Source organism: Notolepis coatsorum (assembly GCF_963971535.1).
Source record: "Notolepis coatsorum genome assembly, chromosome: 4".
NCBI classification, from domain to species: domain Eukaryota; kingdom Metazoa; phylum Chordata; class Actinopteri; order Aulopiformes; family Paralepididae; genus Notolepis; species Notolepis coatsorum.
The window spans coordinates 79469181-79495487 of record NC_140168.1 but is presented as its reverse complement, the minus strand read 5'-3'; the positions used below and the strand labels follow the sequence as shown (position 1 = coordinate 79495487).

The 26307-nt window shown below is 44.1% G+C and overlaps 1 protein-coding gene across 2 annotated transcripts in view; it reads left to right on the top strand.

The window, feature by feature from the left end:
- Nucleotides 1-26307, top strand: part of cdc42se1 (CDC42 small effector 1) — a 121958-nt gene that overhangs the window by 47065 nt on the left and 48586 nt on the right. For both annotated transcript variants that reach the window (XM_084313270.1, XM_084313269.1), the window contains exon 2: nt 12873-13309. In XM_084313270.1, coding sequence (XP_084169396.1) covers nt 13145-13309 — 165 coding nt within the window. In that variant the 5' untranslated portion in view covers nt 12873-13144. The remainder of the gene's footprint in view (nt 1-12872; nt 13310-26307) is intronic.

Genomic DNA, 26307 nt, shown 5'->3' with positions numbered 1-26307 from the left:
TTCATTGTGCTAAGCTAGGCTAACGTGCAGCCAGATAGCTTTCTACTGAACGCACAGATAGGAATCTGGTATATATCTTCTTGTCTCTCTCTGGAGAAGACGGTAAGCAGTAATTTCCCCAAATGTTGGCGTGTTCCTTTAAGCTAAGTCTAGCAGTGACACCTCAAACGGTACTAGTCAGCTGTTGACAGCCTAGTTGAGTCCATCAGCTCAGCTGCTTGCTAGATCAGTTGCTGTGTCAGAGTTGTTGTTGTTGCTCCCATCAATCGCTTGGTCAAATATTGGTTTAGCGTTTGTTTAGAACCCTTTCCAGCCAATCAGAATTGCATATGAAACCCTGGCCATTATCGGAAATGCATTGTGAGGGTGGTGGTGTTTCTGGTTACGATGACCTCATGTGTGTGTCACAAATAGGTAAATAGTTTAATATCGGATGTGTTCGTGTTGTAAATATGTCCATGTTCCCCATTCTATGTGAGACCATTTCACTTCAGCTTAGAGGAATGTACCATTTCATATTAAGAAAACACTGCTGCGTGTCTGACTGAGTCAACTCTGTTTGTCCATAACAAGCCATGACACCTACCACCCCTCTCTCTCTCTCTCTCTCTCTCTCTCTCTCTCTCTCTCTCTCTCTCTCTCTCTCTCTCTCTCTCTCACACATACACATACACACACGTACACACACAGCCTGAGGGTGTGATTAAGCGGAGCTGGAGCAAGGCCAGGCCAAAGTGAGGAACAGCTTCAGGACCTGCATAACACACACACACACACACACACACACACACACACACACACACACACACACACACACACACACACACACACACACACACACACACACACACACACACACACACAAACATAAACCACCACACTAGTATTTATACAACAGGGTTAAAGTCCCATCACTAATGTGCACACACAAACACACACACACATACACACACTCAAACGAGCTATCAGCCAAATGCTCACTTTTGCAACAGGAGTCAAATTTCTCTTTCTCTCTCTCCCTCCCCCTCCCTTTCGCTCTCTCCAATTCTCTCCCTCTTTCCTTTTCTCTGTCTCCCTTTCTCTCTCCCATTCTCTCCCTCTCTCCATTTCTCTCTCTCTCTCTCTCTCTCTCTCTCTCTCTCTCTCTCTCTCTCTCTCTCTCTCTCTCACACACACACACACACACACACACTACCATCTTTGCTAAACAACGTGCAGATGCAGGATCAAAGTCCAGTCAAGTGCCTTTTCCTAGTTTCAAACCTCCTTCCAAGACAACTATCACTGTAGTCTTTTCCTAGTTTCAAACCTCCTTCCAAGACAACTATCACTGTAGTCTTTTCCTAGTTTCAAACCTGCTTCTAGGACAACTAACACTGTAGTCTTTTCCTAGTTTCAAACCTGCTTCCAGGACAACTATCACTGTAGTCTTTTCCTAGTTTCAAACCTGCTTCTAGGACAACTAACACTGTAGTCTTTTCCTAGTTTCAAACCTGCTTCTAGGACAACTAACACTGTAGTCTTTTCTAGTTTCAAACCTGCTTCTAGTCTTTTCCTACTTTCAAACCTGCTTCCAGGACAACTATCACTGTAGTCTTTTCCTAGTTTCAAACCTGCTTCTAGGACAACTAACACTGTAGTCTTTTCCTAGTTTCAAACCTGCTTCTAGGACAACTAACACTGTAGTCTTTTCCTAGTTTCAAACCTGCTTCCATAACATTTCAGATCCAAATCCATACCAAGACTAGGCAAAAAAGAAATTACACTATGAGATCTTTAGGGACAGCTCTATTCCCCATCTCTGTCACCTCATAGTGTTGTATTGTATTAACTATTCCTTGTTCAATATTTTACTGTATTTAAAGGTATATTTCAGAAATTTTGGAAATGTTTGCTACTTACCAATCATGATGTTGGTTACATATTCTGTGTTGCACTGTGGAGTAGATTTCCGTTGTCTTCAGTCAGCGTGTACAGACAGGATCTTGATCCCATTGACTTTGCATTGGTTTGTGGCTAACTAGCCAGAGCTAGTATGAGGAACAGCATGGATTATGCTGAGAAAGGACTCATTGGTTTAAGTAGCAAATAGGGTTCAAAAACTAGGGTTCAAGAACTATTCCTTTAATAGACCCTGTGACTTTCACCGCATAGTGTTGTCCATGTTACTGTATTAACACTCTGAAGCTGGGGTCAGCAACCTTAGGCACGAGTGCCACCATTGGCATGCAGTACGTAAACCAATGGCACGCTACCAAGTGTGTAAGAGAGGAACCTTTTTGGAAATGTTGAAGTGTCCTCTCATCCCCATGCTGAGTTACCTCTTTCTTTCACCTCTTTTCAGCGTTTTATGCACATAGTCTGTTATTTTGTTAGGCATATTGGACATTTAAATTTTTGTTTATTTATTAAGTTAATATACAACCATGTTTAGAACATTTCTGAGTCGACACAAATGTGTTTTATTATGTCTAGGCCTCTACATTTCTATATGTTTCATATGCCATGCAATGTTGTGAGAATGCAATATGTCGCTGCTGTGAAAAGAAACCTTTTGATTGAGGAAACAAATACATTTGTTATTGTTTGCTAAATTTGGTATTTTTAGTTACAATTAATCGATTCATTGAGCGTTAACATTATCAATGATCGAGTAAGGAACGTGCTTACAATTTGCAACCTAATTCCAAGTCTAGTGTCACATGGGTTAAAGTAGGGCTGGGCGATATGGCAAAAAATCATATCGCGATAACGATATGATAATGTTATCATATTTCTCGATATCGATAATTAACGAAATTGTTATCGAAACGTGTTTTTTTTTTTTTTTTAAACAGATGTATGTTTATTTTGCAGCAATTCTTTGTCGTTGCCGCCATCTTTAGTGTTACATCCCCTCACACTCCAGTTATCAGGCAGCTGGTTTAAAAGCGAAAGTAAACCGGCTTCTCGGCTGGCTGTGGCTCCAGGGGAGTTGAACAGTTCTGGCTCTGCTAGTTTATTTTCGATCTTTTGGCGCTTTTTTGGTGGACAAACCACCGCACATGTGCACCGCAACTCGTGACTGGAGTCTAGCTCTGCTAGCACACATAGCCTACTGTGTACAGACGGTTTCAAACTGTATTTTAAATTAGAAAGCAAACAAAATAAATGGACAAGAGAAAAATAAATCTCTATTTGGTCAGTATTGTCATTTGGACAAGCAAAGCCATTACATTAAGTTGCAGGCAAGAAAGACAAGTCTGTCCACTGTCTCTGGTTTTAAAACTGCCCTGTTGCAAGTAAAAAAAAAAAAAAAACGATTTTTCTATATATATATATTTTTTCGATATTCGATATCGATTATTAAAATATATTGCAATATTTATCGTTATTGTTATATCGCCCAGCCCTAGGTTAAAGGTGCTATAGATAACATTCAGCCACTAGATGTCACACTAGAGCACCAGCATGTCATTTATACAATCAGGTGCATTCCACGTGGAGAAATTGGAAGTAGGGAGGGGATACATGTAAACAACAACATACATTTTGGACCTGCACAAAATCTTTAAAATGCTTAATCAATACGTTTTGGGGGGGGGGGGGGGGGGGGGGTGGAAGCAATAATTTTATTCTGCACCTTTCTAAAAGCTCTGGATAAAAAAAACAATACATAAATATATTATCTATAGCACCTTTAACTGTGCCATGTTGAATATTACTGTTACTGTAGTTAACACACTGTGACTGTGTTAACTACACACTGTGACACTGTGTTTCATACAGTTTACTGCAGCGCAACATGCAAACCCAGCTAATCTCCACACAGCTCTGATTTGACTAAACTAATCCTCACTGACAGCAGCTTTAAACAGTGACCACAGAATGAATAAACCAGGTGAGCTGAGGTGTGACGTCCAACCTCCATTTTGACAACCTTCAAACCTTTTTCCTTTTTTTCGGACGTACTATTTCAAAAGTTATATTTTTGTAAAACTGATTTTGTATGATTTTGAACAGCCCAATCCAGCTAATCATTCCCTCATTAAGTTTCAAGTTTATTTGTCACATATACATTAAAAGTACAGTGTACAGTCATTGCAATGAGATGCACTTTGCCCTGGCACTCTCTCAGCCCTTAAAAACCTATAAATAATAACATAAGCTGACCTGAAAATAACAACAACAACATACAATAACAGCATCTAATAAAATAATAAAACATGTATAAACAATTAAAAGAACAATAAGAACATACAATAAAAGCACAGATGAATAATACATAAAAAAAAATCCACAGCTTCTACAATTATTTAAGCGCTACTGTTCAGTATTCTGACCGCCTGGGGGTAAAAACTGAGGTGGGAGGTCCGAGCTCTGGTGCTCTGTGGACTCTTCCCTGAGGGGAGATGAGAGAGAAGGCAGTGTGCTGGCACTGCTGGGTGACTGGAGTGCTTTCTTCCTGCAGCGGGTGGTGGTGTAGATGACCTTATTGTTCATTATTGTTGTTATTACAACAACTAGTATTTTATTGGTGATTTAAACCACAATGTAGCACTGAGCAGTCAACTGATATGGGTTTTTATTTTACATGACCACTGCTGATACTGATGTTTAGAGAGCATGGCGGCCAATAGCAAATATAATGATCATTATTTGTATCTGATCAACCATTTTAAAATGACACAAAAAAAATCCTTATTTTATTTAGTAGATCTGCTTTCTACTTATTATTTAAAATCAACAAGTGTATCAAATCAAATAAACTGATTGAAAATGTAAATGTACTTTTTAAAAATGTTATATTGATAAATTGACACTTTTTTGACACAAACATGTGTGTTAATCGGTCATGTGGGTGTGGTTATTGGCCGTGTGGGCGTGGTTATTGACCGTGTGGGCGTGGTTATTGACCAGTGTAGATTCATGAGAAATTGCCAGATATCTGCCACATTAATCTGCCGGTCTGATTAGTTGGTCAATCGCTTGAATTTGACAGTGGCTCATGAGGTAGAGCGGTTGTCTCACTTGTCTGGTAGTGGTAATCAGATGGTTCCTGGTTCGATTCCAGCTCCTCCCGGGCAGCGTGTCGAAGTGTCCTTGAGCAAGACACTTAACCCCTGACTGCTCCCGATGAGCAGGTCGGCACCTTGCATGGTTGCCTCCGCCGTCTCCATTCAATGTGTGAGTGAGTGGGTGAATGTGAGGCATACGTTGTAAAGTGCTTTGGATAAAAGCTGTTATTTAAATGCAGTTCATTCACCATTTATGAGTGATCTACCTTTGGTTCACAAGATCCCAACATGTTCATTGACAATAACGACAGAACAGCACCATGGAGAACAAACATGAAAGCACTAAGTCCTGCCACAAGGTACAAAGTACTGCCAGACAAACATAACTGTGTTATTTACTCAGTTTGCTGAGAGCACAAAGATCCTGGTGTAGCCTGGTGACCCGATTAGAGGAGGAGAAAGCAAAGGATAGAGAGAGAGAGAGAGAGAGAGAGAGAGAGAGATGGAGAGAGACAGAGAGAGAGAGAGAGAGAGAGAGAGAGAGAGAGAGAGAGAGAGAGAGAGAGAGAGAGAGAGAGAGAGAGAGCATTCAGGGTCATTCTATATCTGAACTATAACCCAGAGATTGGACAATTGGTTTGTTGCTTAGAGATGTTTTGTCTTAGCGATGTCTTGTCTTAGAGATGTCTTGTCTCAGATATGTCTTGTCTTAGAGATGTCTTGTCTTAAAGATGTCTTGTCTCAGATATGTCTTGTCTTAGAGATGTCTTGTCTTAAAGATGTCTTGTCTCAGATATGTCTTGTCTTAGAGATGTCTTGTCTCAGATATGTCTTGTCTTAGAGATGTCTTGTCTTAGATATGTCTTGTCTCAGATATGTCTTGTCTTAGAGATGTCTTGTCTTAGAGATGTCTTGTCTCAGATATGTCTTGTCTTAGAGATGTCTTGTCTTAGATATGTCTTGTCTCAGATATGTCTTGTCTTAGAGATGTCTTGTCTTTAGATATGTCTTGGCATAGATCCACAGCAAAGTGTCACGCCTGTCAGTCACCATTAGGGGGCAGAGTGGCTAACCGTGAGTAGAGTAGGATCTCCTACTTCTGAGTGAGTGAGTGAGTGAGTGAGTGAGTGAGTGAGTGAGTGAGTGAGTGAGTGAGTGAGTGAGTGAGTGAGTGAGTGAGTGAGTGAGTGAGTGAGTGAGTGAGTGAGTGAGTGAGTGAGTGAGTGAGTGAGTGAGTGAGTGAGTGAGTGAGTGAGTGAGTATCCCTTTTCACACAGAAATAAAACCACAATGCCGTAATAGAGAACCTCCATTCTTTGCCGGCTTTGGGTTTTTGAACACTGAACTGAGCAAATACGGCACAATGCCGTTGTCGTCATGTGCGTCCAGACAGAACGCTGCGTTCCAGAGGCGTAGACGCCGGACAGAAGCAGCGCCTCTCGGTCGTGGTTCTGAAATAGGTCTCCAAAGGAGCATGTGTGCAAAGAAACATTTAATCAATTTGACATGCATGTAACTCATGACGATGAGGTAAGACAAGCTTAAGACAAGCTTTCTCTGGCCTTTTGAAGACGTAGGGGAGACATTGCAGGTATAAACTGACAAGCCATATATCCCTTACTTTACACCCACAGATTTCTTTTTTTTAAGTGGTATTAATTTACCCTTTTAATAAGGATATGGGGAAAGAAAAAAATGAGAGAGAGAGGGAGAGAGAGGGGAGAGAGGGAGAGAGGGAGGGGAGAGAGAGATTCATTATGTTTTCCCAGTCATTTGTCTGTGGTTTCCTGATGGGAATCAAGTGAAGTATGAAATTGGGAATTCCCTGGTTGAGATCAGGCTGGACGCAGCAGCATGGGGGTCGCTGGGAGGCCGGCTGGTGAAAGCACGGCTTGTTTTTTCACCCCTGGTATGCCTGATATGTAATGGCCTGCATGTGTTTAATCTGTGTGAAGCCAATTGTGTGACAATCTGTTGTGTGTTTGGAAGTCATGTTATTGTCATCTGTCTGACTGCTTGACTTCTGTTTTTGTGTATGTATGTCTGTCTCACTGACTGACTATATCTTTGTCTAGGTCTGTCTGTCTGTCTGTCTGTCTGTCTGTCTGTCTGTCTGTCTGTCTGTCTGTCTGTCTGTCTGTCTGTCTGTCTGTCTGTCTGTCTGTCTGTCTGTCTGTCTGTCTGTCTGTCTGTCTGTCTGTCTGTCTGTCTGTCTGTCTGTCTGTCTGTCTGTCTGTCTGTCTAACTAACTGACTGACTGATTCACTGACTGACTGACTGACTGACTATATTTGTCTGTCTGATTGACTGGGTGGCTGAATGACTGTCTGTCTGACTGACTGACTGACTGACTGACTGACTGACTGACTGACTGACTGGCTGGCTGATTGTTTATCTGTCTGTCAGTCTGGCTGACTGACTGACTATATATTTGACTGTCTATCTGCCTGTCTGTCTGACTGTCTGTCTTTATTGAGTGTATTAAGTAGTTTTTTTTTCTTTCGAATAGTCGATGCCAGTCTCCACATTCGATTTTCATGTCAGAGTCGATTTTCCTTTTTATATATTTTTTTTTACAAATCTTTATTTTTTTAATTGAAGCAAACCATTCTTATTTAATTCCATATTTAGAGGCAGCCTCATTTTCATAGCCTAATTTTAGTAATTTATCTAAAAGATGCACATGCTACTGTTTCTGTTTGTTTATTAAAACCGGTTGATAGGCCAATGCAATGCTGTTATTATAGGCTACGGTGGTGAATGGTGTCATTTTGATGTATCGTCGGTCAGCTGAGCCGATCAACGTTCTGAAGGATTATCTGAACTTCAGATTCTGAAGTGCCTATTTATGTGCAATACCCTTTGATTTGAATGATCCATTCTATTAAAAAGAATAACTGAATTTAACTGAAACTGAACATTTTAACTGAATTTAAACTGAAACAGAAAACAATATATAATTTTTTTTTGGTGGTTGGGGGGGGGGGGGGGGGGGGGTTAATATTCGAATATTCGGTCTTAAGAGCCATTGATTTTCAAATAGCACTGTTGCTAGAAAGTCCCATCCCTAGAATATATGCAGGTATATTCAGACAGGTAGATTATAGGTTGAGGTAGGTACTTATGATTACAGTGTAAGGAAATTGTAGACATATATATCACGATAAGTAAACACAAAATCAGAAGATAAATAATCCAGTTGCTGTTCATCGCATTGAACTGCATGATAATGTGAAGCATGACGTTGAACCAAAACAAAATGACATCCCTTCAAATATTGAAGATGTAATTCCTGAGAGAAATTCGAGTTCATGTGCAGTTGCTACCATTCATTTAATGACAATTGCACACAACGATATCACTGTATCATAATCTCATCGCCATAAAATACAGATACAGATGATCATATTGAATTATCGTCCAGCCCCCTGTTATAGTCGACTAAGAATTGCTTTAGTGGAGGACGACGACCCATCGCTGGTTTGTTCAAACATGTGACCAGGATGACGGTAAACTGTCCTTCTCCTCTTCTTTGTCCCGACAATATTTTGTTAACACGTCGTTTTCATTCAGTTGGGGGCAGTGGTGGGAAGGTCAGCGGTTCCATACCAAATCCGGGTGGAGAAAAGTGAATGAATAACAATCTCCCCTTCCGCAATACCCTTGAGCAAGGCACTCAACTCCCAACTGCGTGGGGAAGCTAGCCAGCGGTTAACAGTGTCAGACTTTTGTGGTTGTAGGCTACAGCGTCTGCAGCTCCCAGGTGAGGAACTATGCGTCACGTTAGAGCGATTAGCGTTAGATTCTAAACAAAGAGGATTCATTTAAGTATGTGGGCTTATGAGGGCAATGTCATCCCCCTCTCCTTAAGATCAGCCCTGTCTGTGTGTGTTTGTCTGTTGCTAAAGCCACCGTTATTAACAAACACACCGCGTATTACCACACGACCGCCCAAGCGTGGGAGAGAGGAAGTGTCATCATCATCGGAGGCCCTGGCCGCACCCTGACTCAGCACGCTTCTCCGCCTGCAACGCTTTCTCTGAGAGATGTCTCTCCGTTTCCTCCACTCCCTCTGACAAGGCCACCGTGCTCACAACTGATACATGTGCCAAGGTGCCGGAAGACCAAAGAACACGATTATTACATTTCAGAATACACAAGACATACATGTTATTCCTCTGGTCTAAGACAGTTAATTCATACATGTTATTCCTCTGGTCTAAGACAGTTATTCCGATACTTGTTTTGGTCATACAATGATACGTGCTTTGGACATACAATGATACGTGTTTTGGACATACCATGATACTTGTTTTGGACGTACAATGATACTTGTTTTGGACGTACAATGATACTTGTTTTGGACATACCATGATACTTGTTTTGGACGTACAATGATACTTGTTTTGGACATACAACGATATGTGTTTTGGACATACCATGATACTTGTTTTGGACGTACCATGATACTTGTTTTGGACGTACCATGATACTTGTTTTGGTCCTTTGGACATACAACAATATGTGTTTTGGACATACCATGATACTTGTTTTGGACATACAATAATATGTGTTTTGGACAAGTCACAGTATCAGTACCTCGTTAAGAAAGGGTGCGTTTACACACTCAGCGCGTAGGCCATTAGACATGCTGTTCTGTTAGGGAACTGAAACCACCTGAGGACAGAGGGCAGGACTCACCGTCTCACCATGCATTACAGAACCTCCGATTGTGCAAGACGCGTGTTTCCCAAGACACCGTGCAGCTGAAATAACACAACAAATCATCTCCTTATCTCTTTGATCTCAGACGAAACTTGGGAGCTTTTGGTACCTGGCGGTGGTTGTGGTCGACTGCCATGAACTCTTGATCCGGGGAGGGGTTGGATACCATATTGAATCTCATGCCCTGAATTCATTTAAATAGCATGGAATCCATTCTTAAAATCCCACGATCTACCACGATGTCTTTTTTCAGCAGATGTATGTGTGAACTGTGAAGATGATCTCTAAGCGTTACATCTAGCGTGCCTCCCTTCCCGCAGGTGACTCTACTTTCTGAGTTTCTGCTGAACTGCTATGGAAACCTAGTTTAGAGCTATGTGGCAGGGGCTCAAAACGATGACAGACTACAAAGGCGCCTCCCTCAAACTGAACAGTGACATCTCCTTAGCAAATGACCTCAATACCTTCTATGCGAGGTTTGATGCTGGTAATAACAACACCAGCTCACAAGCCTCGGCAATGGGGGGGGGGGGGGGGGGGTCGGCTGCTGATGGAGGCGCAGTGTTCAGGGTAACAGAGCATGAGGTGAGGCGGACCTTTAAAAAAGTGAATATCAGGAAGGCAGCAGGTCCAGACGGCATCCCCGGCCGCGTCCTAAAAGTCTGTGCCGACCAACTGGCCCCAGTATTCACTGACATATTTAACCTGTCCTTAGAACAGGCTGTCATCCCCACCTGCCTGAAGAAGTCCACTATTATCCCTGTACCCAAAAAATCCAAGCCTGCTTGCCTCAACGACTACCGCCCTGTAGCTCTCACCTCCATAGCCATGAAGTGCTTCGAGAAGCTAGTAAAGGGCTACATCTGCTCCTCCCTCCCCATCAACATGGACCCCCTGCAATTTGCATACCGCCCCAACAGGTCCACGGAGGACGCCATATCCCATGTGCTGCACACAGCAGCATCACACCTGGACAAGAGGCAGGGGAACTATGTGAGAATGCTATTCATCGACTACAGCTCGGCATTCAATACCATAGTCCCCTCCATACTCATAGCCAAGCTCAGGGACCTGGGCTTGGGCTATGACCTCTGCCAGTGGGTCTTGGACTTCCTGACTGGCAGACCCCAGGTGGTGATAGCAGGCAACTGCACCTCCTCATCCATCACCATCAACATAGGGGCCCCCCAGGGCTGTGTTCTGAGTCCCCTCCTCTACTCCCTGTACACACACGACTGTGTGGCTCAGCGGAGTAGCAATACAATCGTCAAATTTGCTGACGACACAGTGGTGGTGGGCCTGATCTCTGCCAACGACGAGAGGGCCTACCTGGAAGAGGTCAAGGTCCTGGCGGGATGGTGCCAGGAAAACAGCCTCTCCCTGAACGTCAGCAAAACAAAGGAGATGATTGTGGACTTCAGGAGGTCGGGGGTCAAGGACTACAGCCCCCTCAGCATCGACGGGGCACCGGTTGAGAGAGTCAGCAGCTTTAAGTACCTCGGAGCCTACATATCCGAGGACTTGACATGGACCACACACATTAACAGTGTTGTGAAGAAGGCACGACAACGCCTCTACTTCCTCAGGCGCCTAAGGAAGTTCCAAGTCAGCCAGAAGATCCTTAAGAACTTCTACTCATGTACAATAGAGAGCATCTTGACCGGCAACATCACCTCCTGGTTTGGGAATAGCACTGCACAAGACCAAAGCAGACTACAAAGAGTGACACGTTCAGCCGAACGCACAATTGGAGGGGGGCTCCCCACCCTCCAGAACATTTACTACAAGCGTTGCAAGGGCAAGGCTAAGAGAATCATTAAAGACTCCAGTCACCCGAACAACTGCCTCTTTGAACTGCTGCCGTCAGGCAAGCGATACAGGAGTCTCAAGGCGAGCACAGAAAGACTCAGAAGAAGCTTCTATCCCCAGGCCATCAGGCTGCTAAACGAACAATGAATGAACACTACACAACAACAACCACCAAACGCACATAGCACACACATCCACACGCACACACTCACTTTAAACAAACACACTGTAGCACCCACTCCACACACTTATAGCACACACCCACTTTAAACAAACACACTGTAGCACCCACTCCCCACACTTTATATTTATGGATGAAGGATTGCACTACAACTCGTACACCTTACTGTAAATTGTACCTAAAATTGTACCTCATCCCATTTCTGCTTTGCACTAGATAGTACTGTACATTAGTACACACTGCATAGTATTGTGTATTGTATATTATATGGTAACTCAGAACATTGTACATATGTCTATACCGAACACTGTGACCTCATTTTCTTCTTCTAAATTCATGCTATATTATGTTATTATGTTATTTGATACTATCTTGTCTAGCACAGTCTCTGGAGCGTAACAGTAAGAAGCATTTTGTATGAAAGTATTCTGTACTTCTGTATGACAACTATTAAAGAACTTGAACTTGAACTTGAACTTGAAAAGATAACATCTTTTGACAACTAGACAAACATTGTCAGATGCTGACTCCCTGGAATAAGGGCCATCAAGCCTAATTGAATCAGATCAAATCAAATCGAATTGGGACCTTATGATTCAAAATTTTATGGAGTAATGTGTAGTGAATCTGATACCCAGCCCTAATGGACCTTGTACCCTCTCTCCATTACTACCCTTCAGAAGTTCTGGTGCTGGAGGGCAAATTTGAATCAGTCCAGACAGAGAAATGGGTCACGTTCCCATCCCTACTCTGTTACCTGATACAATCGAGCAACGATTGTGATCATTGGAGGATCAAGAAAAGAGGGTAGGGCTTGAGATAAGTCAATTATACGGTTGCACTGATACCATAATACCAATTTAGAGACCTACCCTGAGTATCGACCAAATATGGAATTCCCATTCGATCCATTCTTTTGACTGAACAGCATAGAGCTAAACCATTAGTTTGATGTCAGTGGACATGTGATACATGTTTCCCTCCATTAGAGAGCTTGAACATGCGTCTGTGTGTCCCAACGTGCAGAAAACACTGAATACATAGCAGAAAAAGTGGGTTTGCTTTGATCCCTGACGTGTTACACTTGTATCACATTATCCCGATACCAGTCAATACCAGTATCAGTTCCCTACTTAATTCCTTACCATCTGTCTTCACAGGTAAACCCCGAGGCGGCTTCCTGAAGAGACTCACAGACTCAACCTCTGAATATTTCCGTTGGGGTTGGACCTGGATATCCGACACGTTGGATATTACTACATCTTGGATAATACCATTCAAACACAAAATTTTTGATCCTGGATGCCCCCAAATAATCCTTTGACATCAGATATTGGACGTTAGATCTTCCTGATTTGGGGAAATCTGAGCTCCTGGGGTTTTTCGAGGAGCCCACACCTCCGTTTGAGACGTTGTCTGGCGGTGTATCTGAATGCCCCACGACTACCCTCAGGTGTCTGCGGCTGGTGGTGCCGGGGCTGCGCTTCCTCCCTGCAGGGCGGCGACAGAGAGCAGTCGGGCTCTGGAGAGGCGGAGTCTAGGCATGAGCGAGTTCTGGCACAAGATGGGCTGCTGTGTGGTCGCCAAACCACCACCGGTGAGACACACACACATCACACACACATAACACATACACACACACACACACACACACACACACACACACACACACACACACACACACACATTACACACACATAACACATACACACATACCACACACACACACACACACACATATTACACACACATGGCCAGGTCTTGCTCGAAAAAGAGATTTTTGATCTCAAGTGACTACCTGGTCAAATAAAGGTTTAAAAAAAAAAAAAACACACATAAGGGCGGCTACGTGGTGTAGTGGGCAAGGCACTCGCCACGAAATGACGGAGACGCTGGGCTTGCCTGTTCGAGCCCAGCGCTCCACATTTGCTTTCAGTTTAGCTGGTCGTCCGTACTAATACACATTGGCCGTATTAGGGGGTGGGAAACTGATGGGTGGGGATCGGGCGTTGTGGACAGCGACTCCTACAGGTCGGTTGGTGCGCCTGCGCAGTAGAATCAGGAAGTGTCGGGGGCAGCGTGAGCCTCCCACGCGTTACTCCTCGCCACTGAGAGATCGAGCTGCGCAGGTGAAAAGATGCGACTGCTGTTACCTCAAGTACCGGAGGGGACTTGTGCTATGTATGACTTAGTCCACATTGCAGCCGGCTTGTGGGAGGCAAGAAACAGCGTCCGTGACAGGGGAGGGTTGAAATTGGATGATACGAAATTGGGATGGGAGAAAATATAGAAAAATGGGAGAAAAAGTGGATAAAAAAAAACACACATAATACACATAACACAGACACACATAACACACACAACACATAACTCACACAGACATAACACAACACACATAACACATACACACACACATAACACACATACTGTAACACACATAACACACACATGCAACATATACACATGATAATACAGACAACACAGTAATTAAGCATTACATCACACGCAGGAGTGGTTTGTGACCAATAAACCATGCCTAGGGGTGGTTGTTAGGCCCGAGGCGCAGCCGAGGGTCGTTAGACCCCCCTAGGCATGGTTTATTGGTCACAAATCACGACTGCACGTGGTGTAAAGCTTTTATACAACTGCCAGATTCATCCAACCTTATTTCTATACAATAAACACACATTAATCGAAGATTTATTGAAAAAACCATCCGCCAGAAAAAGTAGTTCCCACAACTCCATGTGGAAGCAGCTTGAAGTGCATCCAACCAAACTAACACATCCAACTGTGTATTATTGGAATGATTGAGAGAAGTTGCCTCATGTGGAAGCAGCTTGAAGTGCATCCAACCAACTAACACATCCAACTGTGTATTATTGGAATGATTGATTGAAAATTTTATTACCAGGTGCAGAATATAAAGTAGGTAAAACAAATTAAAACGTTTTCTTTGCCCTATAGGAAAAAAACGTTTTCTTCGCCCTATTTTTTTATTTATTTCTTTTAGCCTAAACTTAACCAGTTGGAAACCAGGGGTACAGTAATAAAATTAGCAATCAACCAATCAATCCAATAGACCATGCTCACTTAAAACAGCGCTGCTTCTCTCTCAGTCTGACTCCCCCGCTGTTGCAGACAGGAGTGTGTGTGTGTGTGTGTGTGCGTGTGTGTGTGTGTGTGTGTGTGTGTCACAGTGTGTGTGTGCGTGTGTGTGTGTATGTGTGTGTGTGTGTGTGTGTGTGTGTGTGTGTGTATGTGTGTGTGTGTGTTTGTGGGTACGCCAGCGTCGGACAGTGTGTGAGAGAGAACGCTGCAGTCAGTAGAAAGTAGGAAGGAAGAAATTTAAATCAATCAATTAATCTATCAATCAATCCGCGATTTTTCTTTTGTTCTAGATTGAGTCAAGACCCATCAATTACATCATCCAACATTGTTTAAAGGACTAACACATTCCCCTTGACAGAATCGCTTCATATTTAGTCGTTATGGTGCTTTCAACATAACCATTTGTTGTCCGCGATCGTGTTTTCTCCCGGAGTGAGCCGGGGAGGGTTATGTGATTTGGTTGTGGGCGGGTCCTGAGCCCAGGACCGTGGATTGTTGCCAATAAAGACGTGTGAATGGCCAATCAGAATCGAGAAATTTGCATGCCGTTGTATAACTGGTCATACATGTTCTCTCAACACAGTAACTGGTCATACATGTTCTCTCAACACAGTAACTGGTCATACATGTTCTCTCAACACAGTAACTGGTCATACGTGTTCTCTCAACACAGTAACTGGTCATACGTGTTCTCTCAACACAGTAACTGATCATCATACATGTTCTCTCAACACAGTAACTGGTCATACATGTTCTCTCATACAACACAGTAACTGATCATACATGTTCTCTCAACACAGTAACTGATCATCATACATGTTCTCTCAACACAGTAACTGGTCATACATGTTCTCTCATACAACACAGTAACTGATCATACATGTTCTCTCAACACAGTAACTGTTCATACATGTTCTCTCAACACAGTAACTGGTCATACGTGTTCAACACAGTAACTGAAAACAGCCCTTCTGGCACCAGCTCTAATGTAATGCCTCTACTCGACTCTACTCTACTTTACTAAACGCACGGTGGAGGACCAGCCAGAACAACTCCATTCTACAGCTAACTAGATGCCAAGATCTGAAACAGAAAACACTGTCTCTCCGGTGCTGACTGACGTAAGCTTAGCTGGCAGTTACGCTCAAGTATATCAGTTGAGCTGCCAAAGCCTTTGCCTGAACGTTAGATAACGGTAGATATTTAGTCTGTATGCCAACTTGTTATAGGGGAGGTATGATTCAAATAATTTGACCTCAAAGATAGTTTTTCACCTTCTATTGGTACGTGCCATATCCACCCTGTACTATATCCACCATGTACTATATACTCCCTGTACTATATACTCCCTGTACTATATCCACCCTGTACTATATCCTCCCTGTACTATATCCACCCTGTACTATATACTCCCTGTACTATATCCACCCTGTACTATATACTCCCTGTACTATATCCACCCTGTACTATATACGCCCTGTACTTGTACATGTACTATATATGCCCTGTACTGGTGCATGTATTATATACACCCTGTACTATATACACCCTGTACTTGTACATGTACTATATCCACCCTGTACTTGTACATGTACTATATCCACCCTGTACTAGTATATACGCCCTGTACTTGTACATGTACTATATACGCCCTGTACTGGTGCATGTATTATATACGCCCTGTACTTGTACATGTACTATATACGCCCTGTACTGCCAAGATGAGAGAGAGGAGGTATTTACTGTGCCAGAACTCTAAAACCCAGAGTACCAAGACGTTGGACTGGATTATGTGTGTAAGAGTTTGACCACACTTTACCCCTCGGTGGATGTCCTCCCTGTGTGCCAAGAGGTCGTCCAGAGGTTAACCCTGGACGACAACACCTTTAAAGGGACCTACAGAATAACTTAAATTGTTAATCATTTGACCACATGATGTCCAAGTTAGTGTGGCTCCCAGTGACCCCCTAGAGGCACCATAGAAGGAGACGTCAAGTTAGCATCACAACAAAGGAAGCTTTCAAAATGTAAACCAATTCACAGGGCCAGTGTGTGATCGGTTGTAACTTGCTATGCTATTAACCCTTTCACTACCACACTACAGAAGGTTAACCTTTCACTAACCGTCTGTAGTGTGGTAGTGAAAGGGCTAACCGTCTGTAGTGTGGCAGTGAAAGGTAGGGTGCCCACCTGTCCCGCGATTTGCGGGACAGTCCCGATATTGGGACGTTTGTCCCGCGTCCCGCTACAACAAAACAATGTCCCGCAATTCAAAGATAAAAAAAAATAAAAAAATATTATAATTTTTTATTTTTTATTTTTTATCTTTCAAAGATTATTATTTAAAAAATGTTTTAAATGTTGTTAATTTAATGCCTCGTTCCAATACCCTCTTATATTTAAAATAAAAAAATCGGGCGACGTCACAAACCAATGCATTGCGCAGCCGAGCAATAGTATCCAGCTGCAGGACCACAGCACCGACACACTCAGGACCGCGACACTTTGCGGACCCACACTCTACAGACCCTCGCTCCCATTGGCAAATCAGCCAATGGGAGCGAGGGTCTGGAGAGTGTGGGTCCGCAAAGTGTTGCGGTTCTGAGAGTGTCGGTGCTGTGGTCCTGCAACTGGATGCATCTCCAGCCGAGGCTGCAGAGCGGAGCAGCTCACTCGAGTCTTGCGAGTCGCGCTGCCTGTCACCTGTCCGAGCGAGGCCGGGGCAGCTGTATGTGTGACGTCAGTCACTCGAGTAGTCAGAAGAAAGACCGCCAATATTACTGATACAAGTTGTTTAGCTAGCTAAGAAAAACAAGGAAATGGAGGCAAAAAAAAGAGACTTTGCTCATATAACAGAGACTGGGACAAGAAGTATACTTGGCTGAGATCCGTTTCAGATGATCCCCAAACTGGAGGAGAGGGGGACGTCACGTATAGTTGTTCAGAGGAGCGCCTCTTCAGCAAGTCTGGCCCGACTATTATTGAGAACTGAATCAGAGGGTCGGTTTGTTATAATAACAGAATACACGGGGAGTATCGCCGGGACACTGTCCAGAGGGAAGGGGGCAATAGAATCCGGAGGCTAATATCCCCAAAACCGGAGGTGAGTTTAATAAGATTACAAAATGAGCTATATATAGCCTACCGTCTGCGTCGAATATGATATAAAGGCATTTAAATAATAAATACATTTCTTTAATTTTAATTAGCAATAAAAAAAAATTAAATACGCACCAAACTTTCTGAACAATGTCACGCGGTCGAAAAGGGCGCTCGTCTATTGGACACAATGGAGAGTGGAAATCCCTCCCCTTCAGGAAGTGAAATCCGCGAAAACACAAACAGCCGCAAGAAGCGTGATAGTAGAAGAGTGTGGCATTGATCCATCGTTCGATTATAACCCATTACCGCCATCCTCTCGCTAAACAACTTGTACACCTCGTTGTTTTTGTGAGTGCCCACAAGCAGCTGTTTTATTTGGTCTTCTGCCCATATGTCGATCAGGGCTTTCACTTCATCATTCGCCCAAGTCTGTCCACGAGACATGTTTACAGTGTGCTTGTTTTGCAGTGAATGCCGTGCGCCGCGGTGTTTTTTTCTTCCTGATTTGGTGCACAGTTTATCATCAACTGTGCACAGATGCACAGTTTATCAGGTGACTTCCTATATTTGGTCCGCGTTTGGTCCGATGAAGCGAACCGAGACCTATGTTTTTTGGCGGACCAGAGTTTGCATGTTTGGTCCGCACCAGAGTTCGACTGCGCATTCACACCACCCCAAATAAGCGGACTATCGAATTATGGTCCGATAGTCCGGACCAAACAGCTCTGGTGTGAAAGCACCCTTAACCTGTTAAGCCCTAGCCCTATTTTCTGAAAATCCACCTAAAAATACATACCTAAGTAAATGGAAGATTGCTCCACTTCTACAAGGTCCATTTGCATGTTCTTGGACATCTATGGATCTCAGAGAATGTATTCCCAGTGTCAGAAATATTGTGTCTGTTACTAGGCTTGAGTAAATTGTGATGAAACAAATGAGAATATAAATTATGATTTCTTTGCATCTTTGACAGTGAATAACACCATGCTAAAAATGACCAGACATGAAAAACTGCCACTGAGCTCGTTCAGCACCTTATTGAGATCAAAAACTAAAAATCTAAGAAAATGAATAAAGGGAAGATGATTAATAGTGTACCATTATGACTGCATAATAATAACCCCATATATTATTAGTATACAGGCAAGATACCAGGACCCTGAGAAAAACAAAACCTTTGGGAAGGAGAGGTCTAGTCGCGCTGTGAGAGGGGGATCTCCTGAACCTCAGAGCTTTATAAATCTATATAAATCCTCTGGCTGGGAGTCAGACCTCCTCTAACGGCGCCGTTCATTCGGACCATCTGTAGTCATTTACTGCAGGAGCCTGTATGTTGAGCGACTGACGTTTTATAGCTCTGGGTTCAGAGAGGGTGGCGTACTGTGAGTGGGACTGAGATTAGGTTTACAACATCTGTCGTGGAAATGAGGTTTTCTCCAGTATGATCCCACTTAGACACACACACACTCGTGCACACACACACACACACACACGCGCACAGACACATTTACACACATGCACACGTACGTGTATAGTACCTATAGACAGCCCCCTATACATATTGCAACAAATAGAAGCAAGGTTATGACTCATGGGTTATGGCTTGTAGTGTGATCTGATTGGTCAGCAGGGGTACATGTTGTTCCACAGGAGAGGGTCTACCCCGGCGGTGGTATTATAATTAAATTTTTTTGTTTAGATCATGCTGTTAAATGTATTTCCTGTGCTCCTATTCTTCAGTTCAGAAACCCGTGTGCTCCTATTCTTCAGTTCAGAAACCCGTGTGCTCCTATTCTTCAGTTCAGAAACCCGTGTGCTCCTATTCTTCAGTTCAGAAACCCGTGTGCTCCTATTCTTCAGTTCAGAAACCTGTGTGCTCCTATTCTTCAGTTCAGAAACCCATGTGCTCCTATTCTTCAGTTCAGAAACCCGTGTGCTCCTATTCTTCAGTTCAGAAACCCATGTGCTCCTATTCTTCAGTTAAAAAATCTGTGTAATCGTATTCTTCAGTTCAGAAACCTGTGTAGATCTGGTCATCTGAAGGTTCCGGGCTCCTCCCGACCTCATGGCAAAGTGTCCTTGAGCAACTGACCTCACTGCTCCTGGTTGGCACCTTGCATGGCTGCCTTCACCGTGTGTGGTGTGTGTGTGTGTGTGTGTGTGTGTGTGCGTGTGCGTGTGCGTGCGCGTGCGTGCGAATGTGAGGCATAAGCTGTCGGTACGTTGAAAGAAACACGTCACATAATGTAAATGCAGTCCATTTACCCTAATACAGTATCTGATTGTGATGTAATACAGTATCTACATGTCAGAGACACTGGTGTTGTTTTGACTGTGTCTCTGTCTCTGACAGAGGGGACAGAGGAAGCAGGAGCTGGACGCTGCTTTAACTTTAGTCTGTGGAAAGAAACAAGTGGCAGAACTTCCTCTTCCTGTTTAGCCGTGACCTTTCACCTCCAGCAGGCCGACGCCCCTTTCCTGCTCCAGCCTGTCTGTCTTCCTGGACCATGACCAGAGTGTGTGGTGTGTGTGTGTGTGTGTGTGTGCATGCGTGCAGGACCAATGCCATTGTGTTATAGTGAGTGGTTTAAAAGGATGTGTGTATGTGTACAGTATGTTTGACCATTGCGTGTGTGTGTGTGTGTGTGTGTGTGCGTGCGTGCGTGCGTGCTGCGTGTGTTGTGTGTGTGTGTGTGTGTGTGTGTGTGTTTGTGTGTGTATACACTACAGTATGTGACCTGTCCATCTTGCTGGACTGTGACTGGGCCACCAGAGGAGCATTGCATAACACACACACCCTCTCTCTCTCACACACACACACACACACACACACACACACACACACACACACACACACACACACACACACACACACACACACACACACACACACAGACACACACACACACACACACCCTATCTCTCTCACACACACACACACACACACACACACACACACACACACACGCACACACCCTATCTCTCTCACACACACACACACACCTCTCTCTCTCTCTCTCTCTCTCTCTCTCTCTCTCTCTCTCTCTCTCACACACACATACACACACAAACAATGGAAGAGGCCTATATTTATACACACAATCATAGAGACACATATAGACTACATAAGGAGAGTCAATTATCCTATTTGTATTTCCTCCACAATAAAAGACCCTTGACACACACACTGTGTCAACGCATACATACATTGTAGGCATACAGACTTAAAACACACACACAATTGTTAATTACTGTATATACACGTATACTGTATAATACATACATAACACATTCATGCACACACAATGAACTATATCCTAGACACACATGCGTGCGCACACCCACACACACAATGGTCAACTTAATGTACAGTATGTACTCTACTCATAGGGATGACAGTGGCTCAGAAGGTAGAGCGATTGTCTGGTACTCAGAAGGTTCCCGGTTAGATTCCGGCATCTCCCGGGCAGCGTGTCGAAGTGTCCTTGAGCAAGACACTTAACACAGTCTGCGCCACGCACGCAGTATGCCCATCTATACCACTCTCTGCCAGTGCTGTAACACTATGGAGTGGCTCACCTTCTTTGCAGGGCTATAACTTTTTAAATATTATAGCTATATCGACATTATCTATGGCCCATTCAACATCGGGTATCTATCGTTCAGGATGTGGGAACGTTATATTTTTCCATTCATACATTGTCGTGTTAGTACCGTCGTGAATATAAGTATGTTTTTAGACTGTATAGCAGTCATGAGTTGTTGGATAAAAGCTGTTATATAAATATAGTCCAACTAGGGCTGGGCGATAAAACGATAACGATAACTATCGCGATAAATTATTTCCTCGAAATAAACATGAAACGTGGTCGCAAAGTTTCGATATATCGATTTTCCAAGCTTGGATATGAGCACGCACTAACAACCAATCGGTGAAGGAGATGGCCAAGAGCGAAGGAGACCCGGAAGGAGACCCAGAGGTAGGACTCACTCAACAACAAGGCTTGCTAGGCTAATTAGCTTGCACGGCGATGTTTTATATATTTACGTGCAGAGTATGTGTCAGGGTTTCCGTTAGAAAAAATTGTTGCCGGTCTCCGTGACCTGCAAGATTTCAATCTACCGGACAAATGAGATTAATTCCGGTCATAGTTTATTGAGCTTTAAAACAATTGATAGGCAGGCTATATAAAGAATGTCATCCTCAAGGCATGTAGATTTATAATATTATTACTTAAAACTAGGCTACTTTTGCATATACAGTCATTAATATATTCCAAATAAAATAAGTCCCTCGATACTCCGTGCTGCTGCTGACTTGAAATAAAATAGACCGCGTATGTGGGCAGTCGGTCCGACACTAAACAGCAGTCTGTTATAATCACATTTTTATGAGCTAACGAATTCCGTTATATTGGACATTTGTATTAATTATATCAAGCGAAGAACTGAGAAAGCAGAGAGACGGCAACATTATTGTGGTTTGCGTGACGACTCTCTCCACCTCGCAACGACTTATTTGCAAAGAGTATGGCGCTGCAGAGCAGCTGATTTAGCTGTTATTGGCTCTTTTCTGGGAACCGCACAGCAGCGCCCCCCACCCAACATTGGCTGAAAATGGCTGAATTGGAGTACTGCTGGAATACTGCATTGTGCCACTGTTGCTCTGGCTCTGCAGCTTCACAAAAGTCCGCACATCCAGCACTAAGCTCTCGCTGACAACGTCGTTGTCATTATTAGAAGCAACGAGGAAACAAATGTAATGATCGTTTCGTTCATCGCATAGGCTATTTAATTTTAGCCTATTTTAATACAATTCAAATAATCAAATTGTGTTTAGACTCAGGGAATTATTTTCACCGGACATTAAGACCGGAGAGATTAAATAGGTCGGACTTCAACAGATTTTGCCGGTCAAATACCGGTAATTACCGGCTAACGGAAACGCTGGTATGTGTGTGGCGTGAATTCTGAGGCCACGTTTATAGTAGTGTGGGGTATACAGTGGACGTCGTTTCAATATATTGTGGCGGAAGAGAGTATTTTAGTGTCATATTTAGCACATTGTCATGGAATACACCGCTTAGAAGCAACAGGCTGGCTAGGATAACTAGCTTGCACGGCGATGTTTTATATATTTACGTGGCGAGTATGTGTGTGGCGTGAATTCTGAGGCCACGTTTTAGTGTGGGGTATACAGTGGACGTCGTTTCAATATATTGTGGCAGAAGAGAGTATTTTAGTGTCATATTTATTACATTGTCATGAGATATTCCGCTTGTCGGCTAACGTGCGCGGACTGATGACGACATCAACTCGACTCGCGACATTCGCTTAGAAACAACAGGCTGGCTAGGATAACTAGCTTGCACGGCGATGTTTTATATATTTACGTGCTGAGTATGTGTGTGGCGTGAATTCTGAGGCCACGTTTATAGTAGTGTGGGGTATACAGTGGACGTCGTTTCAATATATTGTGGCGGAAGAGAGTATTTTAGTGTCATATTTATTACATTGTCATGAGATATTACGCTTGTCGGCTAACTGCTAACGTGCGCGGACTGATGACGACATCAACTCGACTCGAGACATTTGCAGCAGCATAAGAAGTTAATTAAACTTGACAGACATTATATCGACGATAATTATCGATATCGAATTATATGAAAATAATTTTATGATTTTATCGCGATAACGTTTTTGGTCATATCGCCCAGCCCTAAGTCCAACCATTTACTTATCCTTAAATAAACACACATACACACACACAATATACAATGATCTCTCTGTAGAGAGACACACACATGCACATGCACACACACACACACACACACACACACACACACACACACACACACACACACACACACACACACACACACACACACACACACACACACTCAGGGGGGAGAGAGAGAGAGAGAAGGAGGAAGTGTGCTGGTCAGTGCAGTTCCCTGGGGACGATCCCCTCCTCTTCTCCCCTCCTTCCTCTCTCTGTATTTTTAGGGTTCTGTGTTTGTTCTATTGTGGTGGAGCAACAATATACAGGCACTTTTAATAAATACACACACACACAGACACACACACACAGAGTGAGAGAGCTGAGGTTACAGGCCAGGTCTTCCCTCACTCTCAGACAGGTTGCTGTTAGTTTTGTTTACTGGTTAACTGTTGTCGTCAAACAGTGTCGAACTTGACTGCTACCCTCCTGAGTGCATAATAGTATATATTAGCATGATAGGTAGTAGTATAGGCGCACAGTAGATGCCTATACTATAAGTGCATAGTAATAAAAGACAGTAAGAAGGTTAGTATTTATTTATATCTTTTTTCAGATATTGATTGAAGAAGTGTGTTTTTAGTCGACGGTGGAAGATTGGGCGGGTTTCAGCTGTCCTGACTGTGGTGGGAAGTTCATTCCACCATTGTGGACCGAGAATAGCCTGCTTTGATGACCCCCCATGGGGCCCCAATAGGAGTGGGTCTCAAGCGACCAGAAGATGCAGAGCGGTAGTTTCACTACATTAATGTAGAGAAATAGCGCAGAACATCAGTTTGAAGGCGGCTAGGTGGCGCAGTGGGCAAGGCGCTCGCCACCAACGCAGGAGATGCTGGGTTCAAGCCCAGCTCTCGGCGTTGCTACCAGCTTGGCTGGTCGTTCATAATAATACAATTGGCAGTATTAGGGGGTGGGAAGCTGGTGGGTGGGGATCGGACGTTGTGGGGATCGGACATTGTGGACAGCGACTCCTACAGGTCGGTTGGTGCGCCTGCGCAGCAGAATCAGGAAGCGACGGGGGCGGCGTGTCCCTCCCACGCAGACCCTCGCCGCTGAGAGGTCGCGCTGTTCAGGTGAAAAGATGCGACGGCTGCCTCCTCGAGTACCGGAGGGGACACGTGATGCAAGGCTTCGTCCACATTGCACCCAGCTTGTGGGAGGCATGGCCAACAGCGTTCGAGACAGGGGAGGGTAGAATTGGACGATATGAAATTGGGGAAGGGAGAAAAATAGAAAATGGGGAGAAAAAGTAGATAAAAAAAAATAACACCAGTTTGAACACCTCCGACTGGACTCGGATCAGCACTCCGTACTTTTGAGATGTTTAATGAATACAAGCCTCGGGCTCCCAGTTGACGCAACGTTTAAATTGGGTGGAGGGCCATTCTGCGGTCGAAGTCGTGACTCATGGAGCAGCTGACTCAGGCCCGGTGAGGACAGGATGCCAGCCATGGGGAACATGAGGCAGAGGCTCCTGGTGAGGCTGGTTTAACATGTAGCACTGCAGGAAACCACAGTCCAGTATCTAGACTCTCTTTGACAAGTACATTTCACATGTACCAGGGATTTGTCCTCTGCATTTAACCCACCCTCCTAGAACCCACCCTCCTAGAACCCATCCTCCTAGAACCTATCCTCCTAGAACCTATCCTCCTAGAACCCATCCTCCTAGAACCCATCCTCCTAGAACCACCCTCCTAGAACCCACCCTTATAGAACCCATCCTCCTAGAACCTATCCTCCTAGAACCCATCCTCCTAGAACCCATCCTCCTAGAACCCACCCTCCTAGAACCCATCCTCTTAGAACCCACCCTCCTAGAACCCATCCTCCTAGAACCCATCCTCCTAGAACCACCCTCCTAGAACCCATCATCCTAGAACCACCCTCCTAGAACCACCCTCCTAGAACCCATAATCCTAGAACCACCCTCCTAGAACCACCCTCCTAGAACCCATCCTCCTAGAACCCATCCTCCTAGCTGTCCAGCGCCCAACTCCACGAGTACCTGGAGGAAGGAAACTCATGCGAACGCGGGGAGAAACTCCATACAACTCCACACAGAATGGCCCTCAGCCGGGTTCCAACCCAGGACCTTCTTGTTGTGAGGCAGCAGTACTAACCACTGAACCCAGGACCCTCTTGTTGTGAGGCAGCAGTACTAACCACTGAACCCAGGACCTTCCTGTTGTAAGGCAGCAGTACTAACCACTGAACCCAGGACCTTCTTGTTGTGAGGCAGCAGTGTTAACCACTGAACCCAGGACCCTCTTGTTGTGAGGCAACAGTACTAACCACTAAACCCAGGACCTTCCTGTTGTGAGGCAGCAGTACTAACCACTAAACCCAGGACCTTCCTGTTGTGAGGCAACAATACTAACCACTGAACCCAGGACCTTCCTGTTGTGAGGCAGCAGTACTAACCACTGAACCCAGGACCTTCCTGTTGTGAGGCAGCAGTACTAACCACTGAACCCAGGACCTTCTTGTTGTGAGGCAACAGTACTAACCACTGAACCCAGGACCTTCTTGTTGTGAGGCAGCAGTACTAACCACTGAACCCAGGACCTTCTTGTTGTGAGGCAACAGTACTAACCACTGAA